The 25,460-nt window shown below is 44.8% G+C and overlaps 1 protein-coding gene across 1 annotated transcript in view; it reads right to left on the bottom strand.

The window, feature by feature from the left end:
• Window positions 1–13,575, bottom strand: part of SCGN (secretagogin, EF-hand calcium binding protein) — a 52,450-nt gene extending 38,875 nt beyond the window's left edge. The window contains exons 1-2 of the mRNA XM_073329449.1: window positions 13,438–13,575; window positions 12,495–12,565 (exon numbers count right to left, since the gene is read on the bottom strand). Of these exons, the coding sequence (XP_073185550.1) occupies window positions 12,495–12,565; window positions 13,438–13,510 (144 nt within the window). The 5' untranslated portion in view covers window positions 13,511–13,575. The remainder of the gene's footprint in view (window positions 1–12,494; window positions 12,566–13,437) is intronic.
• Window positions 13,576–25,460: the final 11,885 nt, after the last annotated feature.

Genomic DNA, 25,460 nt, shown 5'->3' on the forward strand with positions numbered 1-25,460 from the left:
GCGCCTTTTTTCCTGGCTTACCCTTGCAGACGCCATATGACAGCAAGCATGGAGCCCGCTCAGTTCACCGTCACTGTATGTCTCCTGGGTGCGGGCAGACATGGTACTGCATTGCTACACAGCAGCAGCTCATTGCCTCTTGGCAGCAGACAGTGCAGTATGACTGGTAGCCATTGTTGCCGTATTCCAGGGTGCTCTTTTAGCCGACCTCGGTGAGGTCGGTCACGGGTGCCTAGGCAGACATAGGAGTGACTCAGCTAGATCATTTCCCTTTTAAGTTTTGTCTCATGGCGATTCAGTCCTGCCGGCAGTTGTACTGCACGGTCTTCTGCCGAGCACCCAGGAGATGATGATGGCTAGCAGTCGTACTGTACCGTCTGCTGCCAGCAAGATGTATAAAGATAGATGAAGTGGATAAAAACAAGAAATAGACCAGATTTGTTTTGCATTCATTTTCTCCTCCCTCCCTCCCTCCGTGAAATCAACGGCCTGCTAAACCCAGGGTTTTGAGTTCTATCCTTGAGGGGGCCATTCTATTTCTCCTTGATGCAAAGCAACCCCCTATGTTGATTTTAATTCCCTGTAAGCCAACCCTGTAAGCCATGTTGTCAGTCACCCCTCCCTCCGTCAGAGCAATGGCAGACAATCGTTTCATGCCTTTTTTCAGTGCAGAAGCCACAGCACTGGGAACATGGAGCCCGCTCATATCACCACAGCAATTATGAGCACTATAAACACCGCATGCATTATCCAGCAGGATATGCAGAACCATAACCTGCAAGAAAAGCAAAACCAGGCGAGGAGGAGGCGACTGCAGCGCAGTGACGAGAGTAATGAGGAAATGGACATAGACTTCTCACAAAGTATGGGCCCCTGCAACGTACACATCATGATATCAATTGGGCAGGTTCATGGCATGAAATGCAGATTCTGGGCCCGGGAAACAAGCACACACTGGTGGGACCACATAGTGTTGCAGGTTTGGGAAGATTCCCAGTGGCTGCGAAACTTTCGCATGCGTAAGGGCACTTTCATGGAACTTTGTGACTTGCTTTCCCCTGCCCTGAAGCGCAAGAATACCAAGATGAGAGCAGCCCTCACAGTTGAGAAGCGAGTGGCAATAGCCCTCTGGAAGCTTGCAATGCCAGACAGCTACCGGTCGATCGGGAATCAATTTGGAGTAGGCAAATCTACTGTGGGGGCTGCTATGATGCAAGTAGGCAACGCAATCACTGAGCTGATATCAAGGGTAGTGACTGTGGGAAATGTGCAGGTCATAGTGAATGGCTTTGCTGCAATGGGATTCCCTAACTGTGGTGGGGCCATAGATGGAACCCATATCCCTATCTTGGCACCGGAGCATCAAGCCGGCAAGTACATAAACTGCAAGGGGTACTTTTCAATGGTGCTGCAAGTACTGGTGGATCACAAGGGATGTTTCACCAACATCAACGTGGGATGGTCGGGAAAGCTACATGATGCTCACATTTTCAGGAACTCTAGTCTGTTTCAACAGCTGCAGCAAGGGACTTACTTTCCAGACCAGAAAATAATTGTTGGGGATGTTGAAATGCCTATAGTTATCCTTGGGGACCCAGCCTACCCCTTAATGCCATGGCTCATGAAGCCGTACACAGGCAGCCTGGACAGTAGTCAGGAGCTGTTCAACTATAGGCTGAGCAAGTGCAGAATGGTGGTAGAATGTGCATTTGGGCGTTTAAAAGCGCACTGGCGCAGTTTACTGACTCGGTTAGACCTCAGCAAAACCAATATTCCCACTGTTATTACTGCTCGCTGTGTGCTCCACAATATCTGTGAGAGTAAGCGGGAGATGTTTATGGAGGGGTGGGATGTTGAGGCAAATTGCCTGGCCACTGATTACATGCAGCCAGACACCAGGGCGGTTAAAAGAGTACAGGAGGGCACGGTGCGCATCAGAGAAGCTTTGAAAACCAGTTTAATGACTGGCCAGGCTACGGTGTGAAAGTTCTGTTTGTTTCTTCTTGATGGAAACTGCCCCCGGGTTCACTCTACTTTCCTGTAAGCTAAGCAACCTCCCCTCCCACCTTCGATCGCTGCTTGCAGAGGCAATAAAGTCATTGTTGCTTCACGTTCATGCATTCTTTATTAATTCATCACACAAATAGGGGGATAACTGCCAAGGTATCCCAGGAGGGGTGGTGGAGGAGGGAAGGACAAGGCCACACAGCACTTAAAAAAACTTTAAAACTTATTGAATGCCAGCCTTCTGTTGCTTGGGCAATCCTCTGGGGTGGAGTGGCTTGGTGGGGAGGAGGGCAGTTGGTTACACAGGGGCTGCAGCTGCGGTCTGTGCTCCTCCTGCCTTTCCTGCAGCTCAACCATATGCTGGAGCATACGAGTTTGATCCTCCAGCAGCCTGAGCATTGACTCCTGCCTTCTTTCAGCAAGCTGACGCCACCTACCATCTTCAGCCCGCCACCTCTCCTCACGGTCATATTGTGTTTTCCTGCACTCTGAGATTGTCTGCCTCCACGAATTTTGCTGTGCTCGGTCAGTGTGGGAGGACAGCATGAGGTCAGAGAACATTTCATCGCGAGTGCGTTTTTTTCGCCTTCTAATCTTTGCTAGCCTCTGGGAAGGAGAAACATATGCAGCTGGTGGAGGGAAAAAAAAGGGAGAGTGGTAGTTAAAAAGATTTTATGGAACAATGAGTACACTCTTTCACAGTAAACCTTGCTGTTAACATTACATAGCACATGTGCTTTCATTACAAGGTCGCATTTTGCCTCTTATTGAGGGTATGCCGGTTTGGTGTGAGAGGTCACTCACGCAGGGCTGGGCAGCAGAATTCGGCTTGCACGCAGCCATGGTAAGCCACAGTCTTTTGGCTTCTTTAACCTTCATAACCTGTGGGAATGGCTTCAAACAGCAGCGCCCTCATTTCCCATACAAAGTAGCCGTTGGGTTGGCCATTAAAAATGGGTTGGCAATTTAAAAGGAGGGGCTGCGGTTTCCGGGTTCATGTGCAACAGAAACCCAACTAACCCCCACCCCCACACACCCAATTCTCTGGGATGATGGCTTCATCCCTTTCCTCCCCCCTTCCCACCTCCCCCGCGTGACTAACAGCAGGGAAGATTTCTGTGCAGCCACAGGCAAACAGCCCAGCAGGAATAGGCACCTCTGAATGTCTGCTTACTAAAACCACCCACTTTCAACCAGGTGACCATGAATGACATCACTCTCCTGAGGGTAACACAGAGAGATAAAGAACGGATGTTGTTTGAATGCCAGCAAACACCGGGACCATACGATGCCATGCTTTGTTCTGCAATGATTCCTGATTACATACTACTGGCCTGGTGTAGTAAAGTGTCCTACCATGGAGGACGGAATAAGGCTGCCCTCCCCAGAAACCTTTTGCAAAGGGTTTGGGAGTACATCCAGGAGAGCTTTATGGAGATGTTCCTGGAGGATTTCCGCTCTATCCCCAGACACATTAACAGACTTTTCCAGTAGCTGTACTGGCTGCGAATGCCAGGGCAAATTAATCATTAAATCATTGCTTTTAAACCATGTATAATATTTACAAAGGTACACTCACCAGAGGTCCCTTCTCCACCTTCAGGGTCTGGAGCCTGCCTTGGATGGGTTCGGGGGGTACTGGCTCCAGGTCCAGGGTGATAAACAGATCCTGACTGTTGGGGAAACCGGTTTCTCCACTTCCTTGCTGTGAGCTATCTACAACCTCCTCCTCCTCATCTTCTTCGCCCCCAAAACCTGCTTCCATGTTGCCTCCCACTCCTGGGATGGAGTCAAAGCATGAGGTTGGGGAAGTGCTGGATTCACCCCCTAGAATGGCATGCAGCTCATCACAGAAGCAGCATGTCTGGAGCTATGAACTGGAGCAGCCGTTTGCCTCTCTGGTTTTTTGGTAGACTTGCCTGAGCTCCTTAATTTTCACATGGTACTGCTGCGGGTCCCTGTTATAGCCTCTGTCCTTCATGCCATTGGAGATTTTTTCAAATATTTTGGCATTTCGTCTTTTCGAACGGAGTTCTGCCAGCACGGATTCGTCTCACCATACAGCAATCAGATCCCGTACCTCCCATTCGGTCCATGCTGGAGCTCTTTGGCAATTCTGGGACTACATGGTCTCCTGTGATGATGGGCTCTGCATGGTGACCTGTGCAGGTGAGCTCGCCATGCTGGCCAAACAGGAAATGAGATTCAAAAGTTCAAGGGCCTTTTCATGTATACCTGGCCAGTGCATCTGAGTTGAGAGCGCTGTCCAGAGCAGTCACAACTGAGCACTCTGGGATAGCTTCTGGAGGCCAATACTGTCGAATTGCATCTACACTACCCCAAATTCGACCTGGCAAGGCCGATTTCAGCGCTAATCCCCTCGTCGGGGATGGAGTAAAGAAATTGATTTTAAGAGCCATTTAAGACGAAAAAAAGGGCTTCGTCGTGAGGATGAGTGCAGGGTTAAATCAAGATAACGTTGCTAAATTCGACCTCAACTCCTAGTGTAGACTAGGCCTTAGGATCTGATCCTGTAACAGGCTCCATGCATGCAAAGCCCTGTGTCCACATGGAGCCAGATGCAGGATTGAGATCTTAGTCAATGCAGCTCCCACAGAAGCCAGTGAGAACTGAACTCATGTGAGAGCCTGAATCTGCCATATGCTAAGTGCCCCTATGCAGAGTACCTACAATAGCCTCTTTTTAAAAAAAGCTAGCCTTCTACTTGCACCCACAAATTGTGGGCACAAATATTTGATGGCCCAATTTATTTCTCCACAAATCTTAGGCATATATATGACCACCTGCAGGGGTGAAAGTAACTTAAGGGACTTACGGTATGCAGGGCAGCCGGGGTCCTGAGCAAGGTTGGGGGGGTGGCTCTAGGGCCCCAGAAAGGGTGGGGCCTTGGGCAGAAGGGGCAGGGCTGGGGCTACACTCCCCCAGCCAGTTCTTCAGCGCTGCATGGCCTGCTCCGCCTGGAGCTCCAGTGGCAATTTAAAGGGCCCAGGGCTCTAGGCCGCTGCTACCGCTACCCTGGGGCTCTGGCAGCGATTTAAAGGGCCTGGGGCTCTGGCTGCTGGTGCAGTAGCGGCGGTGGCAGCCGGGAGCACCAGGGCTCTGTGGGTGATTTAAAGTGCCGGGCCCTGGAGAAGCTGCCCGTTTTGGCCCCCATCATCAGTGGCCCTGCCGGTACGGTCGGCTGTGTACCGGCTCTTACCAACTTTGTCTACAATTGATTGTGGGTGGAAAACGAACCAGTAGGTATTTCCACTCAAAAAAAAAAAAAAATCAGTGAGCACAAAAATGGAACTAAAGTCATGCTGGAAATCAGGACATATATACCTATGACAGAAATGGCAACTTCCAGCAGTATCCCAGACAAACCCTACAGAAGTAAGTTTAAGTATTTTAGGAGTTTACTGTATTAAAAATGCAAATGTTAATGTATTATTGTGGGACTGTATGTAACTTGTTAGGCGGGAAACATGACTAACGTAAATTTGGGGAAGCGTTATGAGCTTCAAAGGACTACTTGAAACCATGTGAACTTTTAAAATTAAGTGGGTTTCCCAGGAAATCTCAAGGGGGAGGCGCATACAAATGTTACCCCCTCAGGTTATGCAAGAGCTCAGCCTTTTGAAGCTCTGCCCTGAGGAGGGGAACTTTTGTCTGCTGATCACCTGTTACATGAGGACAAGGTCAGAGGCCCAAACGGTAGGACTGACTCTGAGATTCATAGGTGCGCTTATTCTGAGCTAATAGTTGTTATGAACTTATGGCTGCAGAACAAGCCCTAGGTGAGGCTGAAAGATTCGGGGGTGATCTCTAGTAAGCTAATTAGCATGGGTGTAAGTTCTTTTAATACTTTAATATATTTTCTCTAATGCTTTCACCTTAAGAATAACCATGCTTGCTTAGGAAAGCTGTGTGGTATTGTATAACTGTGGGCAATTACGCTTTTTATAGCCTGTGAGGAGAAAAACAAAGCAGACCTGCTTAGGCAGTTTGACTTGCTGGGGAACTCATGGTGCAGGCAGTGAATTGTGCAGCCAGGAAATAATCCCAGCCAGGAGGGAGTGAGACACATGTCTCTTCCCAAGAGAGGAGACTACTGGCGAGCCAAAGGTCTGAGAGTGGGTGCTCTCACTGGACTATAGAGGGGGAACACTGATGCAGTGGCCTTGCACTGTGACAATATATATTTTAACTTTAGAACAAGCATCTTTTCTATATTAGTCTTAGTTCCTTAAATATTACATTAAAAAAATATAATGTATTGGTTTCTTTATTTTAAACTACCAGAGAAAGAGGAAGAGAGATTTAAAACTAGAAAATTTTAAAGTTAGTTGGAATGTAATGTACTCCTGCATATACTGGGCCAAATTCTCCACTGGAATAACTCCAGTGATTACAGGGGAGTTGTGCCAGTGGAGAATTTGGCCCTTTATTTAGTTTAACATTTTCTATACCCCCCATCACTATAGTGCAGGGGTGGGCAAACTTTTTGGCCCGAGGGCCACGTCTGGTTATGGAAATTGTATGGCAGGCCATGAAAACTCACGAAATTGGGGGTTGGGGTGTGGGGGAGTGAGGGGTCTGGCTGGGGATGTGGGCTCTGGGGTTTTGGGGTGCAGGAGGGGGCTCCAGGTTGGGACCCAGGGGTTTGGAGGGCAGGAGGGGGATCAGGGCTGGGGCAGGGGGTTGGGGTGCAGGAGGGAGTCTGGGGTGCAGGCTCTGGGCAGTGCTTACCTCAAGCAGCTCCCAGAAGCAGCGGCATGTCCCCCCGCCGGCTTCTACATGGAGGCACAGCCAGGCAGCTCTGTGCGCTGCCCTGTCTACAGGTGCCTCCCATTGGCTGCAGTTCCCAGTGAATGAGAGCTGCTGGGGCAGCTTGCAGAGCCCCTTGGCTGCCCCTACACATAGGAGCCAGAGGCGGGACATGCCACTGCTTCTGGGAGCCACGTGGAGCGGGGCAAGCCCTGGATCCCACTCCCCGATGGGAGCTCGAGGGCCGGATTAAAACATCTGGAGGGCCGTAGTTTGCCCACCCCTGCTGCAGCGTCTTGGATTTACACTCATTCCTCTTCCTCTTTCGATATCAATCACCAGTTCACACATGGGAAATGTTTTTTTCCTGCAGCAGACTTTATCGGTCAAGCAAGGATCTTACACCTTTTAGTTTGCGTGGCTTGGCTTTTGACAAGCTTGCTGTTCTGCTTATTTTCTCTAGCCTGGTCTTCTTTAGACATGACTTTGAATATAGAAAACATTCATTTTTGTCTATTTTTTGTTCCCAACAGTATTCTTAGCTTGTTTTTGCAGAGACTTCTAAATACGTGCAATGTCTTGCCTTAAAACTAAGGAACAGAAAAAGGAATAGGTCCAGGCGGTCAAAGTTGACAAAAGATATGTCAAATATATACATGAATATACATATGCAATAGCTGAGATCTGCTGAGGTGCTTGAGCTAATAGGCCACTGGTTTAGTCTGGAGAGGGATACAGGAAGGGTGTTTTCATTCAATTAGGAGTTTTCGACTTCTTGTTTCCTCTAATCACCAGAGCCCAGATTTCAGTCATTCTGTGATGTTCTTTTCTACCAGTGACTTTTTGGGAAAGTGGAAAGGAAAGATAGTATTGGGGTGGCTTTGAGGCTAGTTCATATTTTGGATATAAGCCTTAATTCATATGACTTACTACTTAATGTCTGAAAACCTTAAGGGATCTATTTGAAATAACAAATTGTGAGAGGAAGCGCACAATTACAACAAGGCTATGGAGGCTAAGAGCAGGCATAATGCCTTTGGGGCTTTGTGGGGAGTGTGCTCTATCATTCTACAGGTTTAGCATAGGCATGAGTCCATCCAGTCAGACTGGTGCACTAAGGAGATAACATGATTATGCCCTCCCCTGCTTCACTAGGCTTAGGCTTCTGGACAGGAGTGCTCCAGAAGTGCAGCCATCTATATCATAGCTGAGTCCACTAGCCTGAATGTGTTGAGATGGTGCAAGAAATCCCTTCCTCTAGTGCACCCCATCACTGGGCAGGGCAGCAGCATCAAGCATAAGCTCCAGCAGGATCCTTAAACTAAGTGTTCCCTCCCCTGTGTCGTATACAGGGCCCACTTCAGTAGGCACTGTCAGAGTACACGCAAACTCACACAATGGATGGGGGAAGGAGGAGGCAGCCTCCCTTCTAACCTCTAGGTCACTCATCCATGCTATGGAAGACCTAGGTTCAGTTCTCCCCTCTGCTTGATGGGGAACAGGGAGTTGAACATGAGTTTCCCATCTCTCAGGTGAGTGCCCTAACCACTGGACTATGGTTTCTTTCACTTCTCTCTCTGGCCAAGTGCATATTTAACGATTTGTCCACAGTGAACCAGCTTCAATAGGCGAGAGCTCCACATCAGACTATTCCATAGCTCAGTGGTTAGAGCACTCACCTTAGAACTGGGAAAACCCACATTCAGATCCTGGCTCCACATCAGGAAGGGAAGGGGGGAACATGGAACCCAGGTCTCCCACATCCAGATGAATACGCTAGTAACTGGGCTAAAAGTTACAAGGGAAGCTGTCACTACAAGCTTTTGAACTTACACAGAGCTCTTCTTCAGCCCTGGGAAACTAACTTGAAGTGTCACTGTTAAATACAAGGTTTGAAGAGATTGTTTAGCATAAGTAGGTAACGTATTTCAAGGGACAATTCAAGGTGAAGTGGACCATTAAGCTACATCTACTTGCAAATCAAAGGAGTTATGGTAGAACTGTGTGACCTGATAGCTTTTCAAATTTAGATAAGGAAAAGGGGGTTGGACCTGGGATTGGGTTTGGCCCATTATACAGTTAGGGGTCCTTTGCAAAATTCATATCTTCCTTTGTTTCAGAACACCCCCAAAAGTTCAAAGATATTTAGATTCAAGACTTTGGTTTGGACCCATCTCCACTAGTGACACATTCTGAATCCTCTTTCTTGCCCAATGATCGTAATCCACAAATCTGATTCTCAAGTGGCTCATAGACTCTGTCTTTAATTGTTTCCCCAGCTGCTTTGATGCCCTTGCATTTAATGTCAGACGAAGATGTAGCTGGGAAAAATAACAGAGTTGCAGACTACAGTGGTCATTAGGGGAAAATAATAGCTTAGAGAGCGGAGGTTGAAAAAATATAATTATGAAACTGTTCACTATTCAAGCAGAGACAACTTCCAGAGCTGATAATGTTATTTATCACTTGTATAGCACTTTAGAAATAGTAACTAATTAATCCTTGTAATGTGTCTGCAAGGTATGTCATTAAGTGTTATTGTCTCTCTGTACCAGAGTGTAGAAGAGGCATAGAGGTTAAGTGCCCATAAAAGGAATCAGTGTCAAAACTAGGATTAAAATGCAGAGATCCTAACTCCCAGTCCTGTGCTGATATCAGTAGGCCAGGTGTTTCTTTAGAGTAATGAAAAATAGTTCCAGGGGGACCCTTGACTTTTTCCACTGTGGGAAGGGGTTCTTCACACATCAGTAGGAAGCATTTACAGAATAGGTGATAAGAAAAGGAGTACAGTGGCACCTTAGAGACTAACCAATAGGTGACGTGTACAGAAAGAAAAACGGTGGGTAAACATAATGTTATATGATAATTATACAAAAATAAGTCATTCATATATAGTGCTACAATGCTCACGATGCTTAAGAGTCCTTTCCCCTGAGGAGCTTCCAAACAAAGCACAAAATTCTACTCTCAGACTTACTCAGCCTCAGTATTTCTCAGTAGCCTCAATGGGAGATCCACACAGGCAGGAAAAGCAGAATAATGAGACTGAATACTGCCCTACAGGTTTGAGATAATTTTGCCCTTAGTTAAACAATTAGAATTGAAAATAGACAATAGATTGCAAGGCCAGAAGGGACCATTGTGATCATACACAGGAGGTCAGATTATAACACAGACCATAGAACTTCCCCAAAACGATTCCTGGAGCATATCTTCTTGATAAACATTCAACATTGGTTTAAAAATTGTCATGTTGGGATGGAGAATCCACTGTGACCTTAGGTAAATTGTTCCAGACTACTCTCACCATTAAAAATTTATGCCTAATTTCCATTATGAATTTGTCTAGCTTCAACTTCCAGCCACTGGATTGTGTTACACTTTTCTCTGCTAGATCAACAAGCCCATTATTAAATATTTGCTCTCCATGTAGGTACTTACAGATTGTAATCAAGTCATCCCTTACACTTCTCTGTGTTACACTAAACAGATTGAGCTCCTTGAGTCTATCTAACGCATGTTTTCTAAAACTTTAGTAATTCCTGTGGCTCTTCTCTGAACCTTCTCCAATTTGTCAACATCCTTCTTGAATGGTGGATATCAGGGGAAGGGATGCAAGTCAACACATGATCATATTGTCTAAGGGCCACATACTGGCACCCTCACTATTAAGTAGCCCCTTACTGGTCCCACTGATTTCATTCAGACTCCTGTGCAAAGCAAGATACTACTCTCCATATGAGTAAGTGTGGCATAATCTGTTCCTTAAATTTAATTCAGAGGGTTTTTATTTATGTGAAACTTTTTCTTATAATAGCAACAGTAGATATAGAAAATGAGAGATGCAGAAAGGAAAAGCAGGCTGATTTAAATTAAATCATTTGAACATATAACTTTTGGCAATAATGAGAGTTGTCATTATGTACCTTCTTGAACAGAGGGAAAAATATGTTTCATTATGAACCCTGTACATGCTAGTTTCTGTGCACTACTGTTTTGGTATGTAATGCCCTATTTCAAGTCAAAACAGACTTCACATAGACCTCTGTGTGCAATACCTAATCACGGAAACATAGGACTTGCTATACTGCAGCAGTCTCATGGCCCATCTAGTCCGGTACTACAGTGGCCAGCACCAGACACTTCAGAAGACGGTGCAAGAAACCCCACAGCAGGCAAACATCAGATAATCTGCACGATAAAATTCTTCTCCTAACACCTCATAATTAAAGGTTGGCTTAAACACCGAAGCTTGAAGTCTCATATCCCTTCCAATACTTTCTTTAGCATTGTTATAAATCTAGATAGTCTTATCTATATAAATGTTGATCCCTCTTTGAATATTGCTAGGTTCTTGGTCTTGATAACATCCGATGGCAATGAGTTCTAGTCAAAATCTGCATTGTGTGAAATTATACTTTTATCAGTTTTGAATATGCCACCTTTCAGTTTCATTGAATGCCCTTTTTTCTTATGTTATGAAACAGGGAGAATGGAAGCCTTCAATTTCATCTCCTTTTTAAAATAAATAATCACAGTCTTTTCAACCTCTCTTCACATGAATTTTTCAATATCCATAATCATTCTCGTTCCTCATCTCTGAATCCTCTCTGCCTTTATGCAATTTCTATCTAAATTCTAAATAGACTTTTCTATACATGCCAGCAATATTTCATAATAAAACTATTCTTTTTGCAAATGAAACAAAAGTTCCTTTTTGTTTAGAATAATTACAAATTGGAGTATATAAGACCCCCATTCTTAATTTTGCACGTTGCAGTCAGAAATCTGTTCAGATTTAACTAGCCTGTTTTTCCTGTTTTATTATCTGTTTTTATTTAATGGAGTTGCTTCACATTTATTTGCTTTGTGTCCATTTCTTCTATTTTAAGAGATGCTGACTTTTTTTTTCTTGTATTTGACCATGTAGTGAAAAGATAATTTTTTAAATGTAATCGTTGTGCAAATTCTAGGACAGATATATTCAGTGGCAGTAGTTCTCTCTGGCACATAGTGACATTCAAAGACAAAGTATGAACTGAAGATAAAGGGGAAAGGGAGATTTTAACATAAAACTTTTTGTACATTTTGATCTGTGGACAGCATAAGATGAGAAGCACTGATAAATAGCATGAAACAGAGCTACAAAAAAACCAAACCCAAACCCAAACCAAACAAATATACACAAGTCTTGATCTTATGAGCAATAATGTTTGACTCATATGATTATCCTTTAGCCAGTTCTAAGAATGAAGGCATAACTTTTCATAAGCACTGGTTAAAATTAATGCAGGAAGAGTTCTATGGTAGTTTTATTTCCAAAGTCAGTGATCATATTAACAAACCAGCACTGGTTTGAATCAAGCATAAATACTTGTTACTTTCCCCTCCAAGACTAAATTCTATATTAAAGAGCTTTAGTTCCATTTTTATTCATCTAAATAGATTTTCCTCCAAGCTTTCAAAGAGGAGATTTGGTTTGTGCCAAAATTATAACCTTGGAGTGAGTAACAGATGTTGGACTGAAAATAAACAGCTCTAATACTGGTAGAGTTATTGCACCTGTTTCTCCTAGCACCTGTTGTTGCTAGGAGAAAATAAAACCTTTTATCTTTGCTCTCACTAAGGAAACTAGTAGTCACAGAGCAAAAAATACAAAACCTTTAAAAATGCAATTGTGCTTATCTTCATATGCATGTAATTTGGGAAGTACTTACAGATGTGCCCAGTTTCTTCAGCAGATGATGAAAAAAATTATCAAGCTCCTTCCCCTCTATGTAACCATTGTCTAAACACAATTAAAACATACATTATTGATCAGACATAATTATTGCTCTAACTCTAAGCACAACTTACATACTATAGAACCATTTTTATGTTTATAGAAATTGTACCAAGTTGGGGCAATGTTCCCTTTCTTCCTAAATAAGTCTGTTCATCCTTCCTATCTTATGACACATCGCCTAAAGTTGGGAGTTGTTATATTTAATTCAAATTCTTAGTATTTTAATATTTTTAATTTTTCTTTATTATATTGCAAAGGTCTTGGCCAAAAGGAAGAAAGAAGCAGTAGTAGTAACATAGTAGACAAATGTCTTGTGCTCTGAGTGCATTCTCTGCAAGGTAAGTTTATTGTTACTCCCCCCCCCCCTTATGTATATAAGGTCAACCCTTGGAAATTCAGGATTTCCTGGAAGGACTTGATTCAGCTACTCAGTGCTGGTGGATGCTCAGCAAGTACTTGATTATTTTTTTTAAAAAAAAATCGTCGTTGGTGTGCAAAGAGGACATTTGTCCTGATTCTTGCTGCACGGGGCTGTTAATGCTATCGACCTGCCTGCGCGCTATCAGGGGCGCTGGCCACATCAGCCACGGCTGGCCAGCACAGAAGTACGTGGTAAGCCACAGACCTACATGAAGCCCCAGCTCAAGGTGACATAGACTCAGGCACCACGCCGGCCCGGGGCGTGCACACCTAGGCACCACGCCCCAGCTACCTCACGAGGGAGTCCCGCAGACACAGCCACCTGCAGCCCAGGTACCGAAAGCCACCCCACGCCCAGCTCATCCGCCCTCCCAGGCCCGGGACCCCTTGCCTCGCCCGACACTCAGCGCCCCCCACCCCGCGGCTCGCTCCCTGCCCGCGCGAACCTCCCGCACCGTCGGCGTCGAAGCGCTGCCAGATGTGCAGGAAGCCGGCGGCGTCCAGCTGCTCCAGGGGGCTGCTGTCCATGGTGCTGCGGCGGGAGAGAACTTTGCCCGCCCGCGGTCCCTGCAGCGCGCCGCCGGCTCTGCCTGCCCCCCGCGACTGACGAGGGGCGGGCGGTTTTCCGAAGAGGAGCCCGCGGGAAGACACGCCCTGCGCTCGCGCGCATGGGCCCAGGTGAGAGGAAGGGCGGAGGCTGAGCCATTGGGAGGCGGGGGGAAGAGAACTCCCCACCCCCCAAGTTAAAAATCAACCCCCCCCCCTCATTCTCTGGTGTCTGAGAGCGGGAGGGATGCAAAGAGAGGACACCGCTAACTGCATGGGGGGCTCTTAGAAACTGCTTCCCTGTTGACCCCTGCTCTGCTCTGCTCCATACAGGGTGGCAGGGCCACTTAGAGAGCGCTGGCTGGGGGGTATCTTTTTTAGCATACCACAGTGGCTCTTCCCTAAGGGCCTGATCCCAAGCCCACCAAAGTCACCTGACTGTCCTGTTTAGGGGGATGTGTGTGGTCTGCATACACTGCACCTAGCCCTTGGAGCTGTCTGTACAGTGCTGTTGAAGTCGTGGTCTATTTTTTTTCCCATGCCAATGCTTGTTTCCTCAGTCCTCTTGCATACAGTTTTGCAAGACTGATTTTGGTTTGCACATTTTTGTATTTTATTCAAACACTGGTAGACCTAGAAATTCAAGTACACCTAGAAGCAGGGGGAGGATTGATTTAAAACTAGAATCCTTCATGTTGGCATTGCACAGACATCCATTTACTCTGAAAAATACACGTCCATGAGGGTTTTTGGGGGGGGACAGAAGGGGCTCCTTAAATTATATTTTGCATGAAAAATGTGAGTTTTAATTAAAAGAAAAATGTTCTACAAGACTCCAAAAAGTTCCCTTGAAACCAAAACTATAAAAAGAAGTTCCAGAGTATTTACTAGGATTCTCCCACTCTTCTTTGAAATTAAAGTCACATCTATGCTGAAGTGAGAGGGAGAATTGCACTGCCAAATATCAAAAATGGGTGGCTAATGTTTGACTGTTAGGGCCTGAGCAAGAGACCAGTGAAATCAATGGAAAGACTTCCACTGACTTCAATGGGCTTTGGGCCAGGCCCTTAAAGAACTCATTTGTAAGTCACAAGATTTTCAAAAGTTCTGATACCCAGCAACTCTCATCGTCTTAATTTATAAATATATTTGATTTCATTGGGAACACTGCTGGAAATCCTGCCAGTCACGTAGCTAGACGCCTAAATGCAGATTGAGGAGGCTAACTTTAGGCCCCCGCTTTTGAAAATCTTTGCGTGCATTTGTTCAGTAGAAGTTGCTGGTCACACAGGGAACACTGTACCTGCAAATTACTTGCTTTTAGAGATATCACACCTATGAATTACAAGTTTTTAATCTGTGGCCAATCGGTTAGATAAATATAACGTTCAGATCCATAATGGACCTATTCTAAGCTACCAGAGCCCATTAACCTTTTAGGTAATTGAATAAAACCACTTGGTTGGTTTAAGTAGGGGAAGGAAAAAGTAGCTGCCATACAGCAGAGGCATTTAATTGACAGCATGAAAGCTGTTTATTACAATTATATCCCAGCCAGCTGACTGTGGTCTCCGCACTGTACTCTAGACAAAAGGTTTCTGACATGTTTAATGGAGTGCCTAGGCTGTAAGCAGCCTCAGCCAAAGGCCCCCACCATGAAGTGGGAGCCCCCGGAACTGGAGCATTCGGCAAAAAGACAGATAAATCAGGCAGTCTGGGGGTATCCGCGCAGGTCTTCTCATCATTAGGACTGGACACTCCACCATTCTCTATCTGATCACTCCTTTGAGGAAGGCTGCCTCTGCTTCTCCCTTATGAGGAAGGCTGCCTCTGCTTCTCCCTTACATGGACGTTGAATGGGGTTCAGCCCTCTGGACCCCCAGATCTCTAGCCATCTCTGCATAGGCCCCCATGCCTCTGCACAGCCTTAGGCGCTCCTGACTCTTTCCTGCCCCTGATGGACCCATAGTTCCACCTGCCATTGCTCCTGAAATGGCTCTCTGGAGCCAATGTTCACTTACCCACTAAATTCCCTCAGGCTGATGTAGCAGAGTGGCAGTTCCCTGGGCATGCTCAATCACACTGCAGGGCTCAAACTCTGTAAGATATCTTATAAGGGGCTTCTGCAGGGTAAGGGGAATGATGCAGTGGGGGAGGCACTCCTCCTGTCCAGGCACACCTAGGCGGGATCCCTGTTCTGTCTACTCACAGAGAAGGAGCATATGGGCCTTAAACAAATCTCCGTAAAAGTTATTTGCTACTTATTTATTAATTGTCTTTTAAAAGCATGGCTCTTCCATAAACATTTACTAGGCGGCCGTTATCGATGGCCTAGGAGACTAAACTTGGTCTTTATAAACCCATTTTAGTTGATTTAAAGAAAATATTACCATATTTTGTAATTCTTATGGAAAGTGTCTATAGAATTTAATAGAAACAAAGCCAAGAAAGTTCTATAGAAAGTTATTAAGGTTTCAAATTACTTTAAAACCAACAGAATTTAATACAGACAAGAGATCCTTTCCATAGGGTTTCTTAACCATCCTGTAGAATTCTATAGCATATTTATAATTCTCTAGTACATTTTATAGGACAGTGCAAAGAACTTACAGAAACTTAATAGTTTTCTATAGGATTTCTCCATAAGGGTATTTCCTAACTTCCTCTTCTGGTCCTGCAGGCAGCAGCTTGGCTCCCTAGTTGTGACATTACAGGAGAAAGAGTAGACAAGGGATGGTAAAATCTGCTTCCTGTAACTGCTGCTGTCCTTTCAAAACCTCCCAGAGCCCCAACAAATCAGGTCCAGGCTTAGAAGGGGAAGGAGGCAAGAGTGATCCACTTGATTCCTTAACCATATGGTCAACTGTTTTCTAACTCCATAGTCATTTGAACCTTGGCACAGTCTGTACAGTTTGGGGATGGATGGCACTCACTCTTCAGCAACATCCACCTACCCACCCTAGAGTATTATCAGTGATCTGCCTGTGGAGGAGAAAGAACATGGGCTCCCCCACCCCTTTCACGTCAGCACAGACAATGTTAATATAGGAAAAACAACATAGTGTAGGGTAAGCTCCCTTTCCCAGTCCCCACAGCTTAGCTTGGCTCAGAGATTCAGGACTGCAATTATTCCCGCCATCTCTTAAGTCTCCTCTGTGTTGCCAGGATGCTATGTTAAATGTAGGAGTAGGACTCAATTAAAAGAACATCTTTTCTTGTTGTTTTCAGTGTTATCCAATAGCTTTATCAGTCCCCACACCCCAGTTATCTGATCATAACATCAATGCATCACAGCTGTTCATTGCCCCTCTCCTCCAACTTCTGAAAAATTACCTTTCTTTAGCTGTGCTCGAGGGCCCCATCCAGGATGCCAGCTGGGTGGAGACCATGAAAATAACAAGCTGGGATCTGCCAGAACAAGTCTCCTGCTGAGGGTAAGAAATGAGAGGGAGAGATTATGACTTTTTCCCCGCTTTCATAGCCCTCCTGAGACCTAGCTCAGGAGCTGCATGGTCAGTGCTACCTGTGAGCCTTGCCTTCCATTCCTGCTTGACCATCTGTTCTGCTTCCCACCCCCACAAAGTCTAACCCCTCCACCTCGGGGCTGGTCCCCTCCCACCACCTCAGAACCATGCTTAGCCTCGGTTGACTGGTCCAGCCCACTCCTGAGCAGTCTGCCTGCCCCTATTCCCATTGTCAAAACTTCGATCCACACACCTGTCCATTGGTCTCACTTTTATATGAGATTTCAGCCTCTCTACTCAATCGGGCCAGCCATATTTTCAGGCCCTCCAGTGTGTGCAGCTGCTGGAGAGGGAAATCTGGTGGGTTGGCTGTCATGGAGAGAGAAGGAAGTGGGGTGGAGGCTGGCCAGGTTCATTGTACCTCAAATTAAAGAACTGGGAACATGCCACAACACAGTAGTGGAGAGAGATGCCGTTATTCCAACCAGTCCCATCTGGAGGGAGAGGGAGAAGGAGCTGCAGCTGGGCACAGCTTCTAGCAAGTATGATGAAGATTTGCTGCTTCGGACCCCATCTTTCCTCCCACTCCCCAGGCACCCTGGTGTTTGATCATTAAGAAAGAGAGGGTGGGTGGTAATTTGGCATATGCACACACACCATCCCCAGGGCCTGTGCTGGCTCTGTGTATAGGTGGCTGACGTGGTGCGCCATTTTTTCTTCTGTCTCTCGCTGCACAGGCCCTTCCTGATCTCAGCTCTGGCTGTACCCCGGTTCTTTTACTCCATGCAGTCTAGCTTCAGCATGGAGGAACCGCTGCCATCGCAACAGCATGCATGAAGTTGCTCTCCTGGGAGGAGCGCACCCTTGCATTTGTTACACCTTCCATATCTGCTGGTTAGTCTATACAACCTCCCCCTAAAATATTGTCCATAAAAACTGAAAAACACAATGAAGGCTCTAGGAATATCTGAGGCTGCACCTCAAAGAAACTAATTCAAGAGAAACTAACTAAAATTGAATGGACCCATAATCCTTAAAAGCACAAACAAATCCTAATATACTGTGAGGTGTCGTCAGGAGATAATTTTGTTGGCCTTGTATTTGGCTTGCACTGTGAAAGAGCTTGGCAGTTTAAGGGCCTGATCCAAAGCCCATTGGAGTTTTTTCACTAACTTTCAATGAGCTTTGCTTCAATCCCTTGGTTCAATTCACAGTGTGAAAGCTTTCACATCACAAACCACACCACCACCAAAACTGGACCTATTTGGCAGCCTCATCCCAAAGGGTATGAATGAGTACTCAATATGAACTAACCTCTCTCTCATGGAGATTGTCCCTCTGGGTCAGAGCTCAGGCCCATTGGCAGGGCAGTATGAGGATGCTGCCACTCACTCTGCTGTACCTGTTCAGTGGTAAATACGGGATACCAGTCTCCAGAGCTGTCAAACAGAAGCACTAAAGTAACAAATACACATACAAAGAATCATCATTTGGACAACCTGCACTCCAGACACAATCTTACGTAGGCACCCAAAGGTGACAAAGACACCCCAGGAAGGTTGAGAGGGTAAAGGGAAGGCACACAAGAGATTTGGGAAAATATCCCACAGCAATTTCTTAATATCTCTAATATCATGGAAGACCACATGAATGTCATTTAAAAAAAACAAGTACTAAAGATGCTGAACAATGTATAGTGAAATAGACTATAAAACTGTGCCAACCATTTAAGGTGTAATTGTAAAATGATTAATCCTTTTGATATAGGCTACTCAATAAGGAATGGAGTTGGAGGCCTGAGGTATTTCTTTGGGGCCAGATTCAGATAATCTTTCTCTTGATGAGTAGCTACTTATTACCTGAGGAGTCTCATTGATGTCAATGGGGAGGGGAGTACTTGTGGAGTAAGTTACTACTTGCTGCAAGGAAGGATCTCAGAATATGGCTCTTAATTTATAGCACCATTAAACATATATTCAAACAGGTATGCAGTAAGGCCCAAATGCTCTTCTTACCACTCTGCCAGAATAATGCTGGTGGGCACCAGGGAATTCAACGTTGCCCCATTGAAAAATCCTCCCCGTAACCAATGGAGTGGACTTTGTGTCCTTATTTGTGGGGAAGGAAGCAGCTGAAGGGTCAGATGGTGTGTATAGGAGCAGATCTGCCAGCTGTCCCCTGGTCCCAGCCCCAAAGAGCCTTAGCATTCAGGAGTGGGGGACCTTTTACATAGGCTTTTAACATCCTGCCCTAAAACTTACACAGCAGAACATCAGTGGTTCTAAAGTGTATGGAGTTATATGGACCAAAATAGAGGGACTCCCAACAAGTTGCCTTATTTCTGCAGGGTGCTCTTCAGAATACAGTATTTTTGAGGAATAAATTGAAATATGGGTTTACCACCACCAGACTTAAAACAACTCGAGTACATCTGCCGTATATTCGGTTTTTTTAATAAAGCAGGTTTTTCTTGGAGTGGTTGTTTCTGTGTGCAAAACACTTCAGGTTGTGCATTCACTTCATATACTCAGGACCAGAGAACCTCTTTAGTAGTGTCTGTGTGGTCCGCACACGTGCCCTTGCCTTGCCCTGCCCTGAGGGAATAAAAAGGGCTGCTGGACAACCATGGTCAGCTTCAGTGCTTGTGTTGACTTCCTCAGCTTCTCTCTGTAAATAGTTTTAAAACATTTTATAGGTGGCTTTAGGGATTTGGTTCCTATCAGTCAAACTATCCATCTACTTGTGATTTACCATATGCCTCAATGTAGCTGGGAAGATGCAGCATAGCACTCGCTTGACACGTGTAAGTCTCTTGCCTTTAACCTGCAAAGAATGAAATCATTTCAGAAGTTCCCTTGGCTCTGTCTCATTCATGGAACATACAAAAGGAGAGGCCATCTCCTCACAGAGGCTATTGAAATGCATCTCAGTGTGCATCCTACTTCTGCTACAAGGTGAACAATGTCTCTTTGATAGCCACGTGAGAATGCAGTCAACTTTTGCTCAGGCAGCATGGGTAGCTTCCCTTAGAGAAGTCCCTATTACTGACATCTGCAGAGCGGCAACTTGGAGTTCCTTACATACCTATACTAGATACTGTGCACTATTGCAAGCAGCTGCTTCTGATGCCTCTCTAAGCAGGACAGTTCCGCAATCTGTTGTGTCATAGGACTCCAGGTGCCTGCTTCCTTCAAGAAACACCACTCATGAGACAACTGACAGGCACAACCCAGGGACAATTGCTCCTCAAAGAACGAAAGGTTATTCACCTTGTAGTAAAGTGAGTTCTTCAAGATGTGTTGCCCCTGTATGTCCACTACCCATTCTCCTTTCCCCACTGCCTGGTTTCCCCTTGCTGGGAACTGCAGTAGAGAAGGAATTTAGATAGTGGCAGTCTGGCAGCCCCTTCCCCCCACCGCAGTGGGGAGCACAAGGAGAGTGGGGTTCTAGACAGACACTGCTAAGGAAAATTCTCTGGTCTGGGCTGCATGAGCACCCTGAAGTACACTACACATAGGGACAACACCTCTTAAAGAGCTCCACTCACTGTAAGGTGAGTAACCCATCCTTTTTGTTTTACATTTATTTTAGACATTACCTAAAGCCATAGGATTAAAGATTTGCAGCATCTGAAACAAAACTGGGATTATTTTAAGATTAAAATATTGCTCCTATAAACCTTTTTTGTGTGGTGCCATAATCTTATAACAAAAGGTCATGTCCTGTCTGTGGATTACATCCTAGATGTAGTGATAAAGGATTTCAAAACAGTTGTTACTAAAACTAAGCCCAAATGACTTGAAATAACTATATTTTGTCCCATTGCATCATACTGATATATTTCTAATATTTTGAAATCTACACCTTTTTCTATCCTTTTTTATTCAGAAATAGATGGAAAGATAATATAATAATATTTAGCAGTATGAGATTTTTCCATTAAGTCTTCATGAGGGCAGATTGTTAGTTCAGATGTTTCTTTTATTGGTTTATTTTGAAATTATAGCAATTAAACTTCAAATCACAAAGAGCCTTTTTGGTTCTTACGAAGTTCTGGGATCTATTCTCATTCTGACCATATTGAGCAAAAGTATTTTTGTGTAACCACAATTATCATTAACTTTGGAATAACACTGCAAAAATATATGGCAATATCTGTTTTACTCAGAACTGTGAATATAAATTAATTATAAATTAAGAAAATTAATCACCAGGGGTAATGAAACAATTAACTAAGGTGACAGCCTCCTGACAGGTTTCAGAGTAGCAGCCATGTTAGTCTGTATTCGCAAAAAGAAAAGGAGTACTTGTGGCACCTTAGAGACTAACAAATTTATTTGAGCATAAGCTTTTGTGAGCTATAGACTGTAGCTCACGAAAGCTTATGCTCAAATAAATTTGTTAGTCTCCAAGGTGCCACAAGTACTTCTTTTCTTTTCGCTTCCTCTGAATTGCCTATCCTGTTTTGTAGTCAAAACTGTAAACTCTCCATAACAGACTCTCTTGACCTAGAGTAATTATACGCTGCTGAGCACTGTTGGTAATAATAATTCTTTTCAACTGTAGTCATAACCCTCTCTAGAAAATTCACACAAGCAAATGTTTTGTTTGCAATCAAGTTTGCAAGAAGAGAAAGTTCCTCAAATACACAGAGACTTCAGCAGGGGTTGGCTCAGGCCCCATACAAATGTTATTGCATGAGTAATTATGTTGGAAGTGTTTGCCTATCTGTCTTGAAATCTCTTTGTGGGTATGGGATTCTTCCAGTCAGGGAACAGAAGCAATACCATGTAACTCACAAGGTGACCAGTCACAAAGCGCAGTAGTGAATTACCAATAGCAAATTGTCAGAGTAATAATTACAGTAAATAATTTGCGAGCAACCCATAGGCTAAAATGTGTCTATTTAAAGGATTCATCCAGTAATTGCAGATGACAAAATGTGAGTAAAAATCCAGGTCTGTTTGTTGATAATTTTCAAACAGAACAAGGAGCTACATTTAAATAAATTGTTATTGGGCAATAGGATCCCCAGCTAACTATCAGCTTCATATTTTTGTGTCTCCAGAAGGAGAATTAGGGCCATCTTCAGCACATAGATTTGAGGCCAGAATTTGGCTCTCTGCTTTGCACAGAGTATCTGAAAGAGAGTAAAAGTTGCAGATGTATGAATGAGATTAGCTTCCCAAAACAAATAATTTCAGCAGGTACCCTGAGTCTTGCAGTGGTTAAAAACAATAATGATGATGCTAGCGTTGGTACCTCTCAGCATAGTTGATTTTGCCTCCCTGATGAGCATGCAATGATTGTTGGTAATTTTTGTCAAGTACAGGTCTACCTGCTTTGTGTGTATTAATACTGTAAGGAGCATGAGTTTCAATTCCCAGCACTAATCACCTCACATCGTATGATTTAAATTAGAGCAGTCAGAAGTGTTTATGGCAAATGAGCTGTTCCAAGCAGCTGGAGTTAGAGATGGTATGAACAAAGCATTGCAGCCTGGTAAGGGGTCTTCGAGAGTTTCAGAAAAGTGAATGCTGGAGAAGCAGATAAAAGATATACTGAAGGGGGAACTAAATCAAAACAACAGATTAAATATACCCCCCATGAAAATCAATTTGGAGATAAAGTTCTATCCTGAAAAAAGATGCTCTCTCTCCCTCTGCACCACCACCAAAAATCTAAGATGGACACAAGCTTCCTATTTGCAGTCCTTGAGTCCCACCCTGAGTCCTGTTGTCCCCCTCCAGCACAGCTCCCAGTAACAATGCTAGGGTGGGCATTTTTTGTTTGTTTAAATGTACTATATTGAAGGTAGACATCCAGGTGCTTGGGGATGGTGACCAATAGAAACCTCTAAATCATGTGGATATAAGGGTGGAATGGAAGGGGTGATGGGTTAATTAGTTAAAGAAATGATGATCCAATTTTGACTGTAGCCACAACTTGAGTTCCAGCAAAAGATCACCCACATATCACATACAGCCACCAGCATTTCCTGACATCAATCTTCATCCGCTCCACTAGGCTTTTGGACCTTCCATCCATTGGATTGTGTTATACCTTTCTCTGCTAGATTAAAAAACCCTTTATTAAATATTTATTCCCTAAGTAGACACTTACAGCCTATAATCAAGGCAGCCCTTAACCTTCTCTTTGGTAAGCTAAATAAATTGAGCTTTTTGATTCTAACACTATAAGGCATGTTTTCTAATCCTTTAATCTTTCTCATGGTTCTTTTCTGAACCCTCTCCAATTTATCAACAACCTTCTTGAATTGTGGGCATTAGTACTGGACACAGTATTCCAACAGTGGTCGCACCAGTGCCAAATATGAGGTACAATAATGTCTCTATTTCTACTTGTGATTCCCCTGTTTATGCATCCCAGGATCACATTAGCTCTTTTGGCCACAGCGTCACACTGGGAGCTCACATTCAACTCTTCAGGTTAAAGTATTGGCGATCTCCCTTCCCTCTCATTGGCTTGTGGTTAGCAGCAACCCCCTGTCTTCCTGGTTAGTGTGGGGAGGACTCACCAAGCAGGGGAACCTGCAGAGAGAGAGAGAGGGCAGGAGGAGGAGCTGGTCTCTGACTGAGGAGTTTCTGGGACTTCCAGTCTTGTACCTGAACCGTGAGCAGCACCCGATGAGGAAGTATAGGCAGCCCCACTGAGAGTCTCCTAAATCACCTCCTTTTCTATATTGAAAAATCTGTCCCCCTATCACCAACCATCTATGGTGGGGGAGGAGTTCCCTCCCATCACCACCAGCTCCCCCTCCCCTGGTTAATTTCTGCCCAGGTTCTTGAACTTTTTGCTGTTACACTTAGACAACTTGCAAAGCTGCACAAAGTTGTGGGCAGTTGAGGGAGCAAAAGTCAAATCTTTTTGCTGATCATATGCTGATTTTTGTTACTCAGCCAAGGCTGCCATCACAGTTATTCTTAATGACAATTATTTCATCAATCTGCTAGGCTTTAACATTAATTTTAGTAAAGTGGAAGCTGAAAACCTTCCATATGGTTCACCTGCACCAATCTCTGATTCTGTTCCATTTAAACAAGCTAAAAAAAAAGACAAGTCTTTAATGTTTGGCCTCTCTGTAACATTGTCTTTCAGCAGAGATTAGAGAGTTAACTTTACTCCTCTGCTAAATTAAAGCAAATTGGATTTGGCTAGACAGCAGTCCTTTTCCAGGCAGTATCAATCTAATTAAAATGATCATTCTCCCATGCAGCTTTTATCCTCCTCAATTCAACTTGCCAAGGGGGGAAAAAAAAAGACTTTAAAGATTTTGTGGCTGGTGTCAGGTGGTAGGGTTCATCAGATAGGAGTAAAACTCTACACTAGCATTTGGATAATGTCATTATCTCTGCTAAAGGAAGACTGCAGTGCCTAATCTTTACCCTCTTAGTTGGGCTTATCAAATGCATACACTCATACTAAAGCCCCCAGGATATTTGATGAAGAGATGTCAAAGTTGACCTCTCTGTTAGGAATTTTGTCAATAAAGTTTCATGTTGGAATAGACCATTCTTGTATTTGCTGGCACATCTTACTCTTTTTACTGTAGAATATGGAATGAGACACAAGGGTAGAAGGAGCTCAGCTCCTGCTACTTTGACTAAAAGGTGCATCTTTCCTTCGTTCCTGTAAGAGGTGACCTGGAGTTTTCTTCCCCCTGTTGGAAATGTTGGGGGATGGTATTGGTGGCACAGCACTTTCAGGAAAATTAGTGGTTGTTCCTGGAGTGCACACAGAAAAAAAAGAGTGGGTGCTTAGAACCCACTGGCAGCTAAGCTCCTCCCCCCCGCAGTGCCTCCTGTACGCCGCAGAACAGCTGTCCCGTGGCATGCAGGAGGTGCTGGGAGGGAGGAGCAGGGACAGAGCACACTTGGAGAAGGGGGTGGGAAGAGGCAGGGCTGGGGGTGGAGTGGGGGCAGGGCTGGGGGTGGAGCGGGGGCAGGAAGAGGCAGGACAGGGTCTTGGGGGAAGGGGTGGAATGGGGGCAGGGCTGAGGCAGAGCAGGACTGGAACTAGGTGGGGCGGGAGGCTTGGAGGAAGGGGTGGAGTGGGGGCAAGCCTGGGGCGGAGCTGAGCACCCCCACAGGTAGAGAGGAAGTCAGCGCCTGCTAGAGCCTCACAGTGCTGGGTGTTGTACATCCAAACTGAGAGTCCCTGCCTAGGAACACTTACAGTTTAGACAAGACAGATCAAAGATGGGACATTTTAGAGCTGAGGAACTGAGGCAGTTATATTAAGTGACTTGCCCAAGGTCACACACTGTGGCACAGCAGGGCAGCTCACCCAAGTCCAGGCCAGTGTTTTAACCCTCAGATCATCCTTCCTCCATTATTAAGCACTGGACACAGAAAACAACATGGTCTCTGGCTGTTGGAATTTACACTTAGACTGACAGAGAACACAAAGGAGACTCAGTTGAAGGTTGATTTTCTGCCTTCCCCCAA

This window comes from Lepidochelys kempii, chromosome 2, assembly GCF_965140265.1.
Source record: "Lepidochelys kempii isolate rLepKem1 chromosome 2, rLepKem1.hap2, whole genome shotgun sequence".
Classification (NCBI taxonomy): Eukaryota; Metazoa; Chordata; order Testudines; family Cheloniidae; genus Lepidochelys; species Lepidochelys kempii.